Source organism: Phalacrocorax carbo, chromosome 6, assembly GCF_963921805.1.
Source record: "Phalacrocorax carbo chromosome 6, bPhaCar2.1, whole genome shotgun sequence".
Lineage (NCBI taxonomy): Eukaryota > Metazoa > Chordata > Aves > Suliformes > Phalacrocoracidae > Phalacrocorax > Phalacrocorax carbo.
The window spans coordinates 32903815-32920134 of record NC_087518.1 but is presented as its reverse complement, the minus strand read 5'-3'; the positions used below and the strand labels follow the sequence as shown (position 1 = coordinate 32920134).

Below are 16320 nucleotides of genomic sequence, written 5' to 3'. Positions count from 1 at the left end.
TGCCGAGGCTGTGTGCTTTGGTTAATTTGCTGCAAGTACTTTTTCCAAGCTATTCAGGCAGGGTTTCATCCTGCCAGCCTGACCCTGTGCCTGTCCCTTGCTGAAGGCTAGCAGGCTCGGACTAGGGGATGCTTCCCCATGGTGAGCAGGGCTGGTCGGGACGATGCAGCCAGCTGGATGGAGCCGATCGGCTTCTGGTGGAGGGCGGCAGGGAGGACGAGTTTGCTGTAAATATTGCAATCTGTTTATGAGGCTGGGTGTTAATCACGCACTGGAGAGGAGTTACTATTTTTTTATTTGCAAGCAGCAGAGACAAGCTGTTTCTGTCTTTCCCCCCGCTCCTGGTTCGAGCCGGGGTTTCATACCCCCTGCACAGGCAGGGAGGCTGTGGAGGCTGCAGACCCGCTCGCAGGGCACCCTTCGTCTCCTCGGCAGGCAGCCCTGGGGCAGAGCGGGTGCTTGCAGGCACGCCCCTGGCTCTGGCACAGCCAAGCCCATCTCCACTCTGGTACAGAGCAGAGACTGGGGCCACACTGCCCCTCTTGCATGGGCTGGGATGCAGGGGTCCCATCCTGCTCTGTGCAGGGCTATGGTGTAGCTACGCTCCTGCAGTTGGACCCTGACTCCCTTCTTGTATGCACAGCCCAGGGACAAGGACATTGCCATAGCTTAGTGGCCCAGTGGCCCAGTAGGAAAGTGGTGGCATGCTGCGGGGCCATGTCTAGGGTCTCCAGTGATGTTCCAGCTTGCTGCCCTGGCTGTGTTGGGGGCTTTTTTCCCCTAAGTAAAACCTCCTGCACCCAGTGAGGCAGGAAAGGAGCTGTGCTGGGAGCAAGAGAATAAAAGTGAGCTTATTTCTGGCTCTGATGGAAGGTCTTTTTTCCCCCTGCAAGCCCCAGGATGGAAAGATGGGCCATGCATTTCTCACAGACTGCATGAACAAGCCTGTAGTGTCTGAGGTGTGGCTGGGAGCCCACAAGCAGCCATGCAGGTGGACCACATCACATGTGGGACACACCTTCATCCTCATCCTCGCACCCTGGAGGAGTTAGAGGAGTTCATCCTACACTCAGTGCTTTGGAGCAAGTCAGGAGCCTCTAAAACCACAGTGCAAACCCCCAGCTTGCTGCTTGCCCCTCTTCACCTCAGCGTGCTCACCTGTAAGACGGGGGTCACGCTGTGGGGCAGCCCCCCCATGCAACACAGAGGGCCGTGGGGTGCGGCGTGCCCCCAGTCAGGGCGGCCGGAGGAGGAGCGGGTCGGGGCGCTGCCAGGGTGGCCAAGGGTTCCCCAGGGGACCCAGGACTGCCATTTGCTGAGGCCGGGGGTGGAGGAGGGAGATGGACTCGACAGCTGTGCCAGGGACGGGGGGGAAACTTTCCGCCCGAAGTAGATACCGGGCTAAATATAAACCGCCTTTAGGATGGCGCTTGGCCGGGACCCCCCGAGGGGAGGGCAGGGCCACCACCCGGCACCCCGCACGCCGGGGGGCGGGGGGGATGCTGGCTGCCACCCGGTACCCGCCGTGTCCCCCGCTCGGATGGCTGGGGACTCCCCCCGCCCCTCTCCCGCCCGGCCCGGAGCCGCGGGCGGCCTGCGAGCGCCCTCCAGCGGCAGCGGGGAGGCGGCGGGTGCTCCCATGCCCGGCCGGGGCACCGCGGGACCGGTGGCACCGGCCCCCGGAACGGGACCTCGGGGACGCGCCTCCGGCCAAGGGCAAAGGGGGCGCGGGGTGCTGGGGGGGGGGGGGCTCAGGGGGCACACATTTGGCTCTGGTTATAAAAAGTTTGAGGGTGCAGGCAGCCCCCTCGTCGGGTGTTTTTGTTTAATCGCCATCAGCGGCGCCGCGGGGAAGGTGTTATAAAGCCGCGCTTGGGGGACGCACCTCCTGCCCGCCGACGTGCTGCTCCGGTACCAGCGGCCACCCCGGAACCCTCGGGTGCGACGCGCGTTTCCCGCGGGCGATCCGACCCGCGCGTACCGAGGCGTGAGAGGGACCAGCGCGGCGGGCGGACCGGGCGGGTGGTGGGCCGCCATGGCGTCGCCCCCGCTGGCGGCGGCGGCCGGGAGCGGTGGCGAGGCGAGCTCGGGCTCCGAGGAGACGGGGACGGCGCCGCCGGGCCGCGACCTGGCCGAGCAATTCGAGCAGGCGGCTCAGCGGTTGCCGGCGCTGCTGCCCGCCGCCAGCAAGGAGCAACTGCTCTACCTGTACGCCCGCTACAAGCAGGTGAGGCGTGACCGGTGCGGGACGGCACGGCCCGACCCACGGCACTCACGGCCCCCCTGGCACCCCCCGGCGCCCCGGGGCGCGGGCGAAGCAGCGGGACAGGGGCCGGCCCGGTGCCCGAATGGCCGGGCCTGGGGCTCTCCCGGGGCCGCCGCACAAAACACGGCGATTCCAAGTGGCAAAAGTTGCGCCGGGTGGATGCGGGAAGCAGGGGCGCGGGGAGCCCTCGGTCCGGCGCCGGGTTCGGTGCCGGTGGCTTCACCTGTGGTAAAGGTAGACGAAGTCTGATGGGACGGAGTCGTGCCTAAATTCATGGCGAGTGGCGGTCCGTCGCCCTTTCCCCTCGGCGCGGCCAGCCCGAACGCCGCGCCGCTCGCCTCTGCTGCGGGGGTGCCGTTTTGGCTTCGGCCGACGGCGCGGTGGATGGCGGTCGGGGTGTCGGTGTGGAGCGTTTGGCCTTTGTCGTAGGCTGTGACGGGTCGCCGGTGGTTGGCGGCCTGTCCCAGGGGCGGCTGAGTCTCCTCGGAGAGACCTGTCCCCTGAACGCCCTGCGTCTGCTGGGTGGTAAGGCCACCCGGGCAGGCTGGAGAAGGTGATGGGGTGGTTTGGTGCTCGCCTCCCGGTTGGGGACATCGTGGGTCTGCAGTAGTGACCCAGGTGTGAGCATCAAACCTGTCTGTCTGTGGAGGGCCTTAGAGCGGACTGGGAAACGAAGCCGCTTGGTTCTAGTTATAATATTGAACGTGACTCCTCTTCCGTTCAGTCCCTGTGACTTGAGCGAGCTCTAGGGTGCGTCCTATGGGAGTACGCGATGTAACTTTTGTGCTGCTCCTGTGGGAGAATTTACATAAAACAAACCGGGAAAGCACCGGTTAAGACATAAACGTCTGTAACAATCACCCAAACTGGAGAAACAGAAAAATTGTAAGAACTGTTACACCTGGAAGACTAAAGAGTAAAAGTACAAATATGACTTGGGTGTTTGGCAAGAGATGCTGCCTTGTCTTGACAACAGGATGTGGAACTCAGGCCCACCTGTTCGGATTAGTGGTCGAAGCTGGGTGTGTGCATCTTCCCCATGAATTTCCTCCCATATGGAACACTCTTGTCCTATTACTGCTGCTCATAAATGCTTTCATTTTTTAATGCAATATTTAATTATCCTCTAAGATCCTTTGCTGTGGTTTGTGGGCATTAATTGTTTTAAAAGCAGACTGGTCATGTGAGGTTTTGTTTTCAGATTTTTCTAGTGCTTAAATGGGTCTCCAGGGTTCTCTTTCCCTTTGTTAAGGAAAAGGAGGGTAGACAAAAAAAATACTGGGAGAACTTTTAAGAGTAACAAGACTATGCCTAGGATGACATGAAAAGAAAGGATGTTTTTCCTCTTCTGTACTTTTTTATTTTGCCTGTATTCTCAGGAGATTTGTTGCAAATAACCTCTTATTTTTTTATTTGTTGCAAATGCTTTGTATCTGTTCTAGGTGGAAGTGGGAAGGCATTACTTGCATATCAGAGGGTTTCCTCGTGTTAGCTCCATAAGACCAATAAGGTGTTTAATGTTAAAAATTACTTAAATCAGAAGCTATATCATGCAGTTTTGATACAAGTCAGAAAAGCTGACAATTAACACTGTGTCAGCACAGACTTCCAGTTGCCTTCAGCTGAGGGGAACAGGGCGCTTCTGTCCTCTTCTTCTCTGTCCCTCTTGTCCCTGGCCAAGCACGATGCAATGGCAAGTGCCTTCGTGCTCCCGGGCTTCTGTGCCTTTGGCTGCCCAGTGCTGTCCAGAAAGGTGCCGTCCCTGTTACACAGTGCCTGGGAGGGCAGCGCTGGCAGTGGAGATGGGAGAAGTTTGCTGGTACAGCTACTGCAGCATTATGTTCTGCTAACTTTGAGTTTTGCAGCATTTTGTGCTTTAAATCAAAACGAGGGCGCTTAATGCAAGTTTCGTCTATTTAATTATAGCAGCCATATCGGTATGCATAATGGGCTGCTAATATATTACTCCAGTGGACAGTAGTACACAAAAGGTGCTGACTCAGATCTGTCCACTGTCCTTGATTTGGCATCCTTGTCTTTCCTCAGTTTAGTGTTTTATGTCACTAAGGGTTTTAATTTAAGGTACAGCACCATCATAAAAGAGGTGACAGTAACAGCTGAGCTGTCTGTTAAAATACTGTATATTATTTATTTCAAACTGTTTGGGTATATAGGCTTTTTCCTGGAATTTTATTACCTTTTATTGGAGGCCATTTCAGGATTTTATTACTTTTCTCTCTGATTTTGTTTATGTGTCAGGGACTTGAAAATAAGGGAATTGCTTAGTTGTCATCTCCAGTGAGGTTTTTAGAAGATGTTGCTGAGTTTACGACTCTGCCCCAGAACAGGAGGAAGAACAGACTAGTCAGTAGGGCTCTGGACTGGGACTGATTTTCTTTTTCTCCCCCTACTTTCTGCGTGACTTTGGGTGAATCACTTGTCTGTGCTTTGTGTGTAGTGGTGAAGTGAAGATAGTGCTTGCCTGTAATGTTGAGGATGCAAAATGAGGCTGAGAAAACGTAGCAATGGAGACCAATGTAGTGGTCATACCTCAGAGAGGGGAGGGAATCCAGAACTTGCTGGAAATGATCGAACTGAGAAAACTGACCTGCCACGAGGAGGATGTGCCAGTGCCTACGTGAATGCTGAGAGGTGCAGGCAAGCTGGAAATCTAGTGCCATTGGCAAAACAGGTCTTATGCTGTCTCCGGTGAGTGTAGGCTCAAATACACAATCCCACTTCTTGCGTGCCGTCTTTCAAATATTGTAGAACACAGTGCCCCGAATCTGCCCTGAACATGGGAGTTTCAACCTGCAGCTTCCTGTTGCATGGAGAGGCGTGATGGCACCGATGCAGTGTTGCCAGCGTCGCTGTCTCTGGGATGTACAGCCCCTTGGTCATCAGGGCCAGGACCCCTTGCCTTCTGTGGCTGATGTTTGCTTGTTCTTCCTTACGTCCCGCTTTCAGTCAGTTGAGTACAGGGCTTTCCCATGGGTTGGGGCAGGTTAACAGGGCAGAGTTTTGGGCAGGAACAGGCAGGAATTCCTGTCTTGCCAAAGAAATTCAGTTTACTTGTCCTGTGTACAGTTAAAGCTTAGCCCTGCTGTCTGTGGAGGTGAGTTCTGTTCTTGTTACTACTCTATAGGGAGGCTGCAGATATGATTCATCTTAGAAGGTTTACAGTCAGGTAAGAATATTTGGCTGGAATTCCCTGCTGTATAAATGTATTATTGGAAAAATTAGCAAAGAGCTGTTTTACCACCATCAGCAGCGGTGGGTGGGAGGAATCAGTTGTGGAGTAATGTGTAGGAAGAATCTCAAGGTTTCTCATAGCCTGGACCAGTGGCTGAAGCCGTATGGGGATGGTATGCAGCGCTGACGCGTCTCTGAGTATCTGTCTATCCAAGCACTCTTCTGAATGTTGTGACCTTCAGCTCTCAGGTGAAGGCTTCATCCAAGGTTTCTAAATTTCCATTTTGGCCACAAATGGAGACATCTGCAGACGCTTCCCATTTGGATCTGCCTGGGTCATCTTGGTACGAGCCTAATGCCATCAGGCAACTCTGCATGCAAAAGCAATACTAGGAAAGTATTTAATGTATTCTGGCTGTCATCTTTTTTTAATGCAGCTGATGAACTGTAAATGAGGAGAGCTAAGCATCAAGTGACCAGTCAGCCCCCTGGAGACCATCAGTAATTATTTTGTGGACACAGAATGAGATATGTGCTCTTGTCTTTCTGCTGGTTATGGAGAAAAACAGCTTTTGAGGCCCTCCAAGGAAGTAGCAGGAGGGCAGAATCCTTCACAAAATAAACCCCTCCAGTATTTGCCGTGAATTTGCTCTGGCATATTTAGCTAAAACTCCCCTTCCTCAGCTCTCAGGTTCGTGTCCCCACTAATGTTAGATTTCTGGTTGGTTTCTGATGATTTATGGAGTCAGCAAAAAGAGGGAAGCCAAAACCTTTATTTTCTTCTTTCCAACAAACCCATTGCAAGTCTTTTTAATATATCTTGAAATAGCAAACAGGGCACAAGTGCACTTTTTCCCCCCCTCTTAATGGATGAAATTTAACTACTATTCCTTGATTTGTATTACTATCAATGTTACTAACAGTCTTTCCAATGCTGGAACGGCCTTTGAATGCTAAATCTAAAGAGAGGAAACTGCTGTTGTGTTTTGATGATGGTAGTGGAAAATTACTATTAAAATAGATGAGGTTTTTTTATCCAACTTGGCCAATTTTTGCAGGTTAGATGTTGAACTAAAGAATTGCCAAGCAGGCATTTTCCATGCAGATAATGATTTTGCATTTTATTTCCATGTTTGTTTTGTTTTCTAAACAAGTGATCCAGTCCACCTCTGAGCACAGGAGGAAACATTTACAGTGCAACATGAATCGTGACTGTTTTATTGGACTTAACTGTTGCTATCCCTTTCTCCTGTTTGTCCATGAAATGCAATATGTTGTTCTAAAGGCCCGCTAAGGTGTTCTAATTTGAACCAATTGCTCACTGGAAGACAGTCAGATGTACAGAAAATTAATTTCAGTTGCAGTCACTCATATCCTCTAACACTTTAAATGAAAACAGAGTGTAACTAATAAATATCTCTCTCAGCATGGATATGCTCTCTTTAAAGCCTGATTAATGATTCCATCCTCAGCATAAAATCCCCACCCTGTTAAGGTGAAGAATTGTTAGTTGATTTAAGCACTTCACCTGCCTGAACACTTGAGCATATTTCATAAAACATTTGATGAATGCAGTTTAGTTTTGCTTGGCTAACAAAATATTCAACCAGCAGCCTTTGCCCACCCACCTCCAGAACATACCAGTGTTCCCTCCCTGGGGTCTACTTAAATACCTCATCCGTGCTGGGCTTCCTTTGTACTGGGCTGTGCCCTGTGTTACGGGGACTTGCTGTGATAACTGCTTTCCAGGGGCTGTCACGTTTGGAGCTGTGGTTCTGCTCTGGGCTCCGGCTCCTACACTTTCATCATTCCTGTGGGATATATAGCACTTTCATTAAAAAAAAGTTTTTTTAAAAAATCAATTTTTTGTGTAAATTCATTGCCTATCACAGTGATATTTTCATGTCAATTAGGTTCATTTTACCAGTGATGCCTGTGTGCAAAGGGCTTTATTTTCTATGAGAAAGGGGCACTGATAACAGCCAGATCTGTTGGGTCCTGACCTGTATCCCCTGGCTCTTCCAGGCTGGGACAGAGGCACATTCACTTACGCATTCTCCTGAGCTGACTTCAACAAAATATCTGTTACCCAAATGTCAACCTGCTAATTGCGCTGCTCTTGTGGCAGTTGTCAGTGCTGGCCTCGTGGCAGGGACGTGGTTGTGCCTTTGGAGCCCTGGGCAGGCATAGCCTCTGTCAGTCCTCTGTGTTCCCCTTTGTGGGTGAGCTTAGGGAGGAGATATGGCTGCTGGACTTCCTTGCAATGAGAGGAAGGACTTTGTATTTGTCCCACCAGTACACTACCCTATGGAAAACTGCCTGAATCCCACTGGCACCAAGTCCAGTTAACACTGGCTGTAAGATTATTTTTTTTCCCCATATATTTATCCACCAATTCTAGCTCATTCCCTTGCTTCCTTGTGTTTCTTATTTCTCCTCCCCCCATTTTAATTTCTGGCTTGCTTCTGACAGACTGGTTCATCTCTGGCACTCAGGCCTTGACTTGTCTCTCACAGTGCTTCCTATACAGCCAGGTGCCTCACAGCAAATTCAGAAGATGTTTGGCATTCCTTTGCTCTGAGTTTGTCTCCTTGCCTTCCAGAGGACCTTGAAAATAATTAAGCAAAGTCTGTTTACTTGAGCTTTGTGAGGGAGCAGGTGAATTTCAGCCTTAATGAATAATCATCTCATGTAGAAATCCTAATCAACAGAATTTTTCTTGATGCTGGTGGAGGATGAGGCATTTGGCTGGGCAATAAACATAACATTAAGTGAGAAATCATTTGCTGGTTATCCTTGTTGGGTAATGCATGCAAAAGAAATGAGCTGCGTAACAAAAATTGCTTCCCTTGCATCACCCAAAGAAAACAGAGGGATGCAGAGAGCTAAAATGAGGGAGGGTATGGTGGGGTTGAGTTGTATCAGTTCTTTCCCTCAAAAACCTTTCCTCTGGCACAAGAACAAAATTACCCTGAAACCAACAGAACCCAGTATTTCCTTATGCAAACCCCCTTCCCTTTGCATTGTTCTGACAGAAGGAAATTTCTTTTCTTTAGGTGAAATTTGGAACCTGTAACACTCCCAAGCCAAGCTTCTTTGATTTTGAGGGAAAGCAGAAATGGTAAGAGGAAATCCATGCAATTCCTGGCAATTTCTGGCTCTACTTCTTGTTGCTTTTGCCTCATCTGTTGACAGTTTATGGACTAGAGGATGTCAACTCTGAGAGTCTGCCACTGATCTGGCTTTAAAATCTTTTGTTTAATAGGGGAATGTTTGCTGCTCTGCCTGCTGCAGACATGAAACACTAGACTCTGGTATTTACCTTGTTCATCCAGAATTAGCCTGCACACAACAAAAATTCTGTGAACATAGCTACAGCTTTTCAAACAGCTTTACTTTGTGAACACAAACTATGTTCCAGCCTGTATCAGGATCTCTTGAAAGATCCTTTGACAGCAGAGTAGTGCATTGGCAGTGGCCATTGATGGCTTCAGAGAAAAGTTGACCATTTTAAACTGAATGAAAGTTGGCATTGCACCCCCTGGAAGTATTTAGATGAATCTGTTTGCTGTGTTCCACTGATGAAACAAATCCGTCTGCCTGAGTGGCTTGCTGATGTTTTGCTCTCTCTCCTAGGGAGGCCTGGAAAGCCCTGGGAGACACCAGCCCTCATCAAGCTATGCAGGAGTATGTTGCTACAGTGAAAAAACTGGACCCTAGTTGGAATCCACAGGTAGGAAACATGAAAATATTGTTCAGAAAACAAACCAGAATTTGTGTCTTTGTAAAACTAAGTACGGTTCAGCTTCACACAGTTTTTAATGGCTGCATGGCAAACTTAATTTTTGAGCAGATTGAAGTCTAAATTAACTTCTAAACTCTGCTTTTGTTACGACAAACATTAAGAACATTCTCTTTCATTCATAATTATCTTCATTACCGTGAGCGCGTGTACAGGGTTGGTTTGGCTATAGTGATCTAATTTATTTTGCTTTTATTGGTTCATGCTGTATTTTGCATGTAAAGATACTTTTTATCCTTTTCTCATCTTTTTTCAACTACTATTTAAATGTTGATCAATACAAAGTAATCTCCATGAAAGTGACATGAACTGAATGATCAATTCTAAAAATGTTTCCTTTTTGTTTCGGTGCAGCAAATTACCAAATCTGATTATGATTAGGTACTCCAACATAACAAGTGTAAGTCTTGTATGTGTGTTATAGGGAGACTGTACTGTCATTTTAATTAATCTGTCTTTCATCTAGCAGGTTTATTACTTGATTGAATATTTAAGGATATCTCTGACTTTATAGACTGATTTTTATACAATTTTTAAAGAGGATTGCTCTTTAGAAAAAGTATTGCCTTTGATTGGAGATAGAGCGGAGATATTTCACTAATAGCAAAATGCTGAAGGCATGGTAATTTCTTTTCCGGTAGGAAATTGATTCTTTTTTGGTCCTGCGCTTTGGAAGCAAAATCTTGTGAGAGCACAAGCCTATGAATCAAGAATTTGATTCTTGGTTGTCTTCTGATCTGTTCTGGAGACTTAAGAGTAATTGTTTTTTCTTCACTAGTTCGTGTTTCATGGCGTTGATCCTGTTTTTGCAGCAAAGAAATATTGTCATTTAGAAGAAACCCTTAATGCCCTTGAGGAAAATAGTTTCATATGCTGTGCGGTGCAGTTAGCAAAAGCCAGCTGCATGCTGTGTAAATTCTTGTCCAATCTAAAATTCTCATACAGAAATAAAATAATTTTAAAATAATCCATGTATGATCCTGAATGAATAGTGTTTAGCAGTGTAAAGTGAAACATATGAATATTCATTAAACAATGGTGGGGGGAAACAACCCACCAAAACAAAACACCCAACACTTCCTGAATTTTTATGGGTAGAGCTTCTGTTCATAAAAAGCCTTCTTGTACATGGTGACAAGCTTAGCTTTGGGTACTCCCTTCACTTGCTTGCCTCAGAGAAATGCTTATTGTCACAGGTGTGACCTTCAGGTTACAAAGCTGTCAGCTAGGAAAATGGTATAATAAGCTAATTTAAAAAAAAAATACTTTAAAGAAGTCATATAGCAAACAAAGAATGGTTTGCAGCACTGCTCCTCCCCTCTTCCCCTAAGGTGAGGAACGTATATATGCAAGCATGTTTCTTCCCATTGCTGTCCTTGCATAAGCCTGTCCCCAGGATCAGCAGAAACTAGACTCCGCTGGGTAATGCTGTTGCACCAGCGTGTTTGCTCATTCATGTGTTGCTCTATCCTCCCTTTTTGAATAGTTGATGCAAGCAGTGTGGGCTTGCAGGAGAGCAGTGCTGGAGCTTGAACAGAAGTTTTCTGTGAAGATGGCAGGGCTGAGTTGTCAGAGTTGTTTAAAGAAATGTAACTTACTTTCTTCACTTGCTTTTGTTGCAGTGTTTAAATAGCTGTGCTTTGCTCATGTAACTATGCATATATTTCTTGACTTTTTGAAGCCAATGATTTTTTCTTCTGTGTGGTCTCAGTGCATGGAGCTGTAATGCTGCAGAAAATCCGTAGAGCATTATGTGGTTTATTGTCCCTGCAACACTGCACAGGCACCATGTTTCTTGACCTGACTCTTTCCTTTTCCTGTGCCTTGCCTATGACTGAGCTAGAAAGCTGTTAAGAGGTCTAAGCACTTTACATTGAAGGAATATGCTCAGGTGCAGAAGGGCCTAGCAGAGGAAGTTACATTAGCAGAAAACGTAATTTAAAAGTTAGCATTAAAGTACAGGTGCCATTGCTTTCTTTAAAAGAAGACACCTGTCCTTCCTACTATATCTTCCTTTTAATTCCACTTTTATACGACCAAAATACTATCAGGAGTCCTCTCACTCTGATTTGTCTCATGCTGCTCTGTGCTCTTCTCACCACCCCCAAACCACCCCCAATCCACCTTCTGGAGCCACAAGAGGGAGCTCTGTTCTTGAAAATGATGGAGATACATGTGTCAGGGGATGGAGATAAAATAGCTATTTTAGTCTTCAAATTTCAAATTGGATTTATAGAAAAAGATCTGTGGGTACATTACAAGGTGCTTCATCACTGTCATTGTGTCCCCTTTACATGCATATCTGCTGGGTTCCTTTGAATTTTTCTTATGTTCAGTAGATCATGAATTAAATACTCCAACTATTTGGTTAAAAGCAGTATGAAGTGCTTGGTACAAATTTGAAAAGTTTGGCTTTCAGATCGTTATGAATCATAAACAGTAATTACAGCACAAGGGTGTTGAATTTGTCATTGTGCAGCTTCATGAATTTTGCTATTGTAAAGCTTTCTCAATATTACCTACATATTTTCTGTTCAACGGTTCATCTCATCCCTTAAAGTTGTTCTTGTGTGTTATCTTAAACCCTCCTGTCTCCTGTTTCATGTATTTGCAAAAGGTTTTAATGTCTTGATCCTTTAATGCTAAATGTGCAAAATTTAAAACTTATGAAAAAGATAAGGTGTTTCTAGGTTCATTTTTTTTCCCAGCAGATTTGCTGCTCTTCTGCAGATTTCAGGCTGTCAGTGTGTTTTTTTTTTAATAAATAGCATGGAACTAAATGCAGTATTTCTTATGTAGTCTGAACAGATCCACTTCTTCATTCCTTTTTCTTGATTCTTCATTGATTCATTCCTTCATATTGACCTTGCAGCTTCTGTATGAGTACATTTTCAGCATCAGACTGTAACTGCTATAATTTAGTGATCGTTGCTTGTTTTGGATGGAAAAACCAAACAAAAACAAACAAACCCCAAACCAAACCAAAGTAAAAGCATTCTGATGCAGTAGGAGCACCCTGAATTTGTGTTCAGAAGCAATGAGAACACTAGTAGTAGCCAGAATCTGACCTGCTACTTACTCCTGCATGGAGGTTAGAGTACCTGTGCTTTATTAGGAGACAACTAAACGTGGAGAGGCAGGGCATAGCTGTTCTCTGCTCTGAGAAACGTATGCAGTTTTTGACAGTAGAGGCACACCTGTTCGCTCCTCGCCATGGCTGTTTCCAATGTGTTTTAGTTTCTTCTGCACCCCCTTGCTGCTAGCAGGTTTGTCTGATAGTCATGCCTAATCTTTTCTTTCAGAGCTTTGTCTAAAACCTGGAAAGATATTATCATACTGCATCTATTTTCAGCAATTTTATTTGCTAGGAAATCTTTAAAATAGCGGATAACCTAAAGGATATTGAAGTGAGATCCATTGTCTTGATGTTCAGGAAGCTGCAGGAATCGCCTTGCTATATTTATCTGGAACCCAGAGGTCTAGAACCAACAATCATAGTTGCCTTTCTGGATGCTTTGTAGTTCTGTCTTCCTACGATGGCATTGGCCTTATATGTTTTGTATCGTAGGTTTTGTTCCTTTTCCCAAGAACAGCTGTCAGTAGGAGGTCAGGACTATACTTCTCCATGCTTGTCTCCATTCTCCTCTTGATGCAGTCTTCCTTTGTCATCTTCTACCTTTTAGTGCATCTTTTGTTTCTTGCTCTTTCTTGTGAGTCATTCCTTTCAGTCTGAAATTCCAGGCAGTGAAAAGGTAATTGCTTGGACCAACTCAGCTCTATTTACATATTTCAGAGACATCACCTGTCCTTCAAGTCTATTCAGTCTTCCTTCAGAACAGAGAAAAACTTACGAAGCAGTTCTTTTGCATTCTCTATCCTTAAACAGAAATGTTTCGTGCTGTCAACACCTCCCACTGCTTTGGGTCCTTTAGAGAGGTTTATGTGTCTCTGCTCCTTCGCTTCTCATACGTTCACCTGTCGTTTTCCTGCTTTACTGGCAGCAAATGACATGTTGCTTTCGGTGGCTTTTGCTGATGTGTGTGTGAGTTTGGCAATGATATTCATCTGCTCTCCCTGCCAGCCACCTGCAGCGTATTGCCTATGTGTGCTCATCCCTCTGACCCCTCTCTCCTGCTGTGGCTCTCCGGTACCTGCCATTGTGGCGCAGTCCTGTGGGCTTGGTGATTTCGGGAGGTTCACCTTCACAAGCTGGTTGTCTTGCATCTTTATGCAATAACTTCGTTCTTGTGTACATCACTGTCTCTACTGTATAACTGGGCACTTCCAGTACTTGCGGTTTTTGAGGCAGTCTCAGTGGCTATAGTTCCATTCCCCCATGCGCTCTAAAATTCTAATGTCTGTCACGTATTTGATATCACAAATCCCCATTGGCTTTAAGCATCCAGATTTTTCAAACCTCAGATTAACATGGGAGTTTGTGTGCGCAGGCACTGACCATCCGGAGGCAGGAGCGGGACAGCACCTCTTTTGCTCAGCAGCATTGTACACGTCTCTTCAACTGCGTTCATGTCACAGGGGACGTGGGCGGAGGTGTGTACATGACACTGCAGTGAGGCAGCTAAGAGCTGTTATTGATTGTTTCTTGTGACAAGATGGTTACATGGCACAGCTTAAACAATAAAAATAAATAATAAAACAAGAGTCCAGATTTGCTCATCAGTTCTATCCTTCCATTTGCTGATTGCAGTTTTGGCATCTCTTGATTCTAAATATTTCCTTTTCCTATTTCTTATATTGCACATCTACTAGTTCCAATCTCAACAGTTTGTCACGCTACTAACTTCAGTGGCACCCTTTCCCAAACACTTAGAAGCCATCTTTCTATTTGCTTTAACTGCTGAAATTTGCAGGACTTAATGATTCTATATTCTATATTCCTCTATATTTAAAAAAAAGAAAAGGCATTTTAACTTGTTCAACTCCACTTTACCAATAATGCACTTAGTAAGATTTCTGCTGTGCAATGAGGAAAGTTGCATATTAGGAATCTGAGGAGGAGAGAAATGTCTCTAAGGCAAAGCAGTAAGAGAGTTCCCGTTCAAAGAAAGTAGGGATTCACCGAACATCTTTTTGAGCTCTTAAAGGTTTGATTTTTGCAGTGTTAATGTCTGCAGGGGAGAAAGCTGCCTGTGTTTTTTCAACTACTATTCTGTGCCTTGTTTGAGTAGAAGAGGGTTTATTTCTCAGTACTCTGGACCAAGTAGTCAATAGGAATAAAATACTTCCGTTGTGGTATTGGTTGGGAGGATGGAGGTGCGGTGTTTGGAGTAGCCAGGAGAGGACCCCTGGGGAATAGATAGTCAGGCTCAAAAAGAAGACAAACTTCAGAGTGAATAAAATATCAAATGTACTATTGCTGCAGGCTCAGAGCAGCCCAGTAAACTGGAAAACCTGCAGGAATAAAGCAAATTGACTTGCCCCGTGGCCAGTGGGTGTTTTTGCGGGAAGTACTGCAGGGGGCAATATTTGACAAGGCGGGTGGCCAGTTACCCTGTGAACCGGGTTGGGTTCCTTCCCGGCTTCTTTCTGTTGAAATAACCTTTATCACAATTTAAGTGCAACAAGCAAGTTGAAACTAAAATATGGAAAAGAGAATTTGCAATTTGAGGATACAGTGAAAAGCTAGGAGAAACAATTTCCAGATTTGCAGAGGAGCTGAGTTTGTATGTATGCTTTTTGTAGGTCGTACCAGGTGTTACTGAGATATTTTAAGATTGATTTAAATTGATGAGCCTCTTGTATTTGAGTAGGATCTCCACGGCAACTTAAAATTTCTGTAGCAACTCAAATACAAACTGTGTATCCAATGATGTTAAAACAGGCGTTTGGGAATCCAAACCTGAATTTTTGTTAAATTTGGCCTCATCGCTCAAGTCTGTCCTGTTCATGTCTGGAGCAAGAAGCTTTGCTCTTCTGCATTTTACAGGTTTTACGTTTGGTCAACTTCTAAGAACTACATTAGCGAATGGTAAATCATATTGTAGTTTCAAGGCTAGAATCTGTGGATTTCTTGGGTAGTACTGCAGGCCAATGGAATTTCTTCTGGAAATTAAGAAATGCATTAGAAAAACTGTGGTCTGTAAACAAAATGAGTGCACCCATCGTGTTTTCCTGTTTTGTCTATCAGTCAAACAGATGTCTCCCTTGATAATCTGTCCAAGCAGCCACCGTTTGTGGTTGGGAAAGAGCAGCAGAGTGGTGCGGGCAGGATTACCAGGGGGATGGGAAGAGCAGGAAGGGTTTGGGTCTCTGCCTGTCGCAAGCAGCAGTGTGTTCCCATACATGCTGTGCAGTTAGTTTGGGTAAATGTCTCAGTTTATGGCTTGCTATACCGTTGACCTCACGGTCAAAAACTTTGAAAATACTGACTTTATTTCTTTTGTAGTATAAAAGCAATTTAAATGCATCGTGTAAAGTGGGGACTAATTGAATTATGGCTGTGCTCCTTAAAGCTTGTCTTCCCGTGCCGTGCTAATGCGGCACACTGGGGAGAGGAGCCTCCTGTGTTCCTGCGAGCTATGCAGCTGCGCTGCCAGGGTCTCTGCTCTTCGCTGCTCCTGTTTCTTTCTGGGTTTGTATAGATCCTTGTGTGTCAGTTCACCCTCAGTGAATTTCATGCTTGACGTTTTGTTTGTTTTCACCCAAATGTTAATAACTGTACTTAAGAATAAAAATCATAACAAAATGCACCATTTGCTATATATATTTTTTAAAAGCTCATATTTCAATGGATGACTACATTGGAAGAAGCAAATCACTGAGATAATTCATAAACTCTGATCAGGCTCTTCCCCTTTAAAAAAGAAAAAAAGAAAAAAAAACAACTCCAAAAAAAACCACAAAATTAAAAACAAACTAGCAAGCCTATTTTTTTATTATTCTTATAATAGAAAAGGAAGCTCTAGAAATTAAGAACAAAATAAAAAACTGATCCACCCCAGGCTTCTGGCTTTGGGGCACATAAGACTGCAGTGTCCTCTGGGTTTAGGCACACTGCGGAGTTGGGGGATTTTTGTGAACCACACTGGGGTTTGTGGTA

At 45.8% G+C, this 16320-nt stretch overlaps 1 protein-coding gene across 2 annotated transcripts in view; it reads left to right on the top strand.

The window, feature by feature from the left end:
* Nucleotides 1–1974: 1974 nt before the first annotated feature.
* The window catches only part of ACBD6 (acyl-CoA binding domain containing 6), an 89870-nt gene continuing 75524 nt past the window's right edge, over nucleotides 1975–16320 (top strand). Inside the window, exons 1-3 of one of the 2 annotated variants that reach the window (XM_064454515.1) lie at nucleotides 1975–2227; nucleotides 8515–8579; nucleotides 9095–9191. In XM_064454515.1, coding sequence (XP_064310585.1) covers nucleotides 2036–2227; nucleotides 8515–8579; nucleotides 9095–9191 — 354 coding nt within the window. In that variant the 5' untranslated portion in view covers nucleotides 1975–2035. The remainder of the gene's footprint in view (nucleotides 2228–8514; nucleotides 8580–9094; nucleotides 9192–16320) is intronic. The other variant, XM_064454516.1, reaches the window with a different exon arrangement.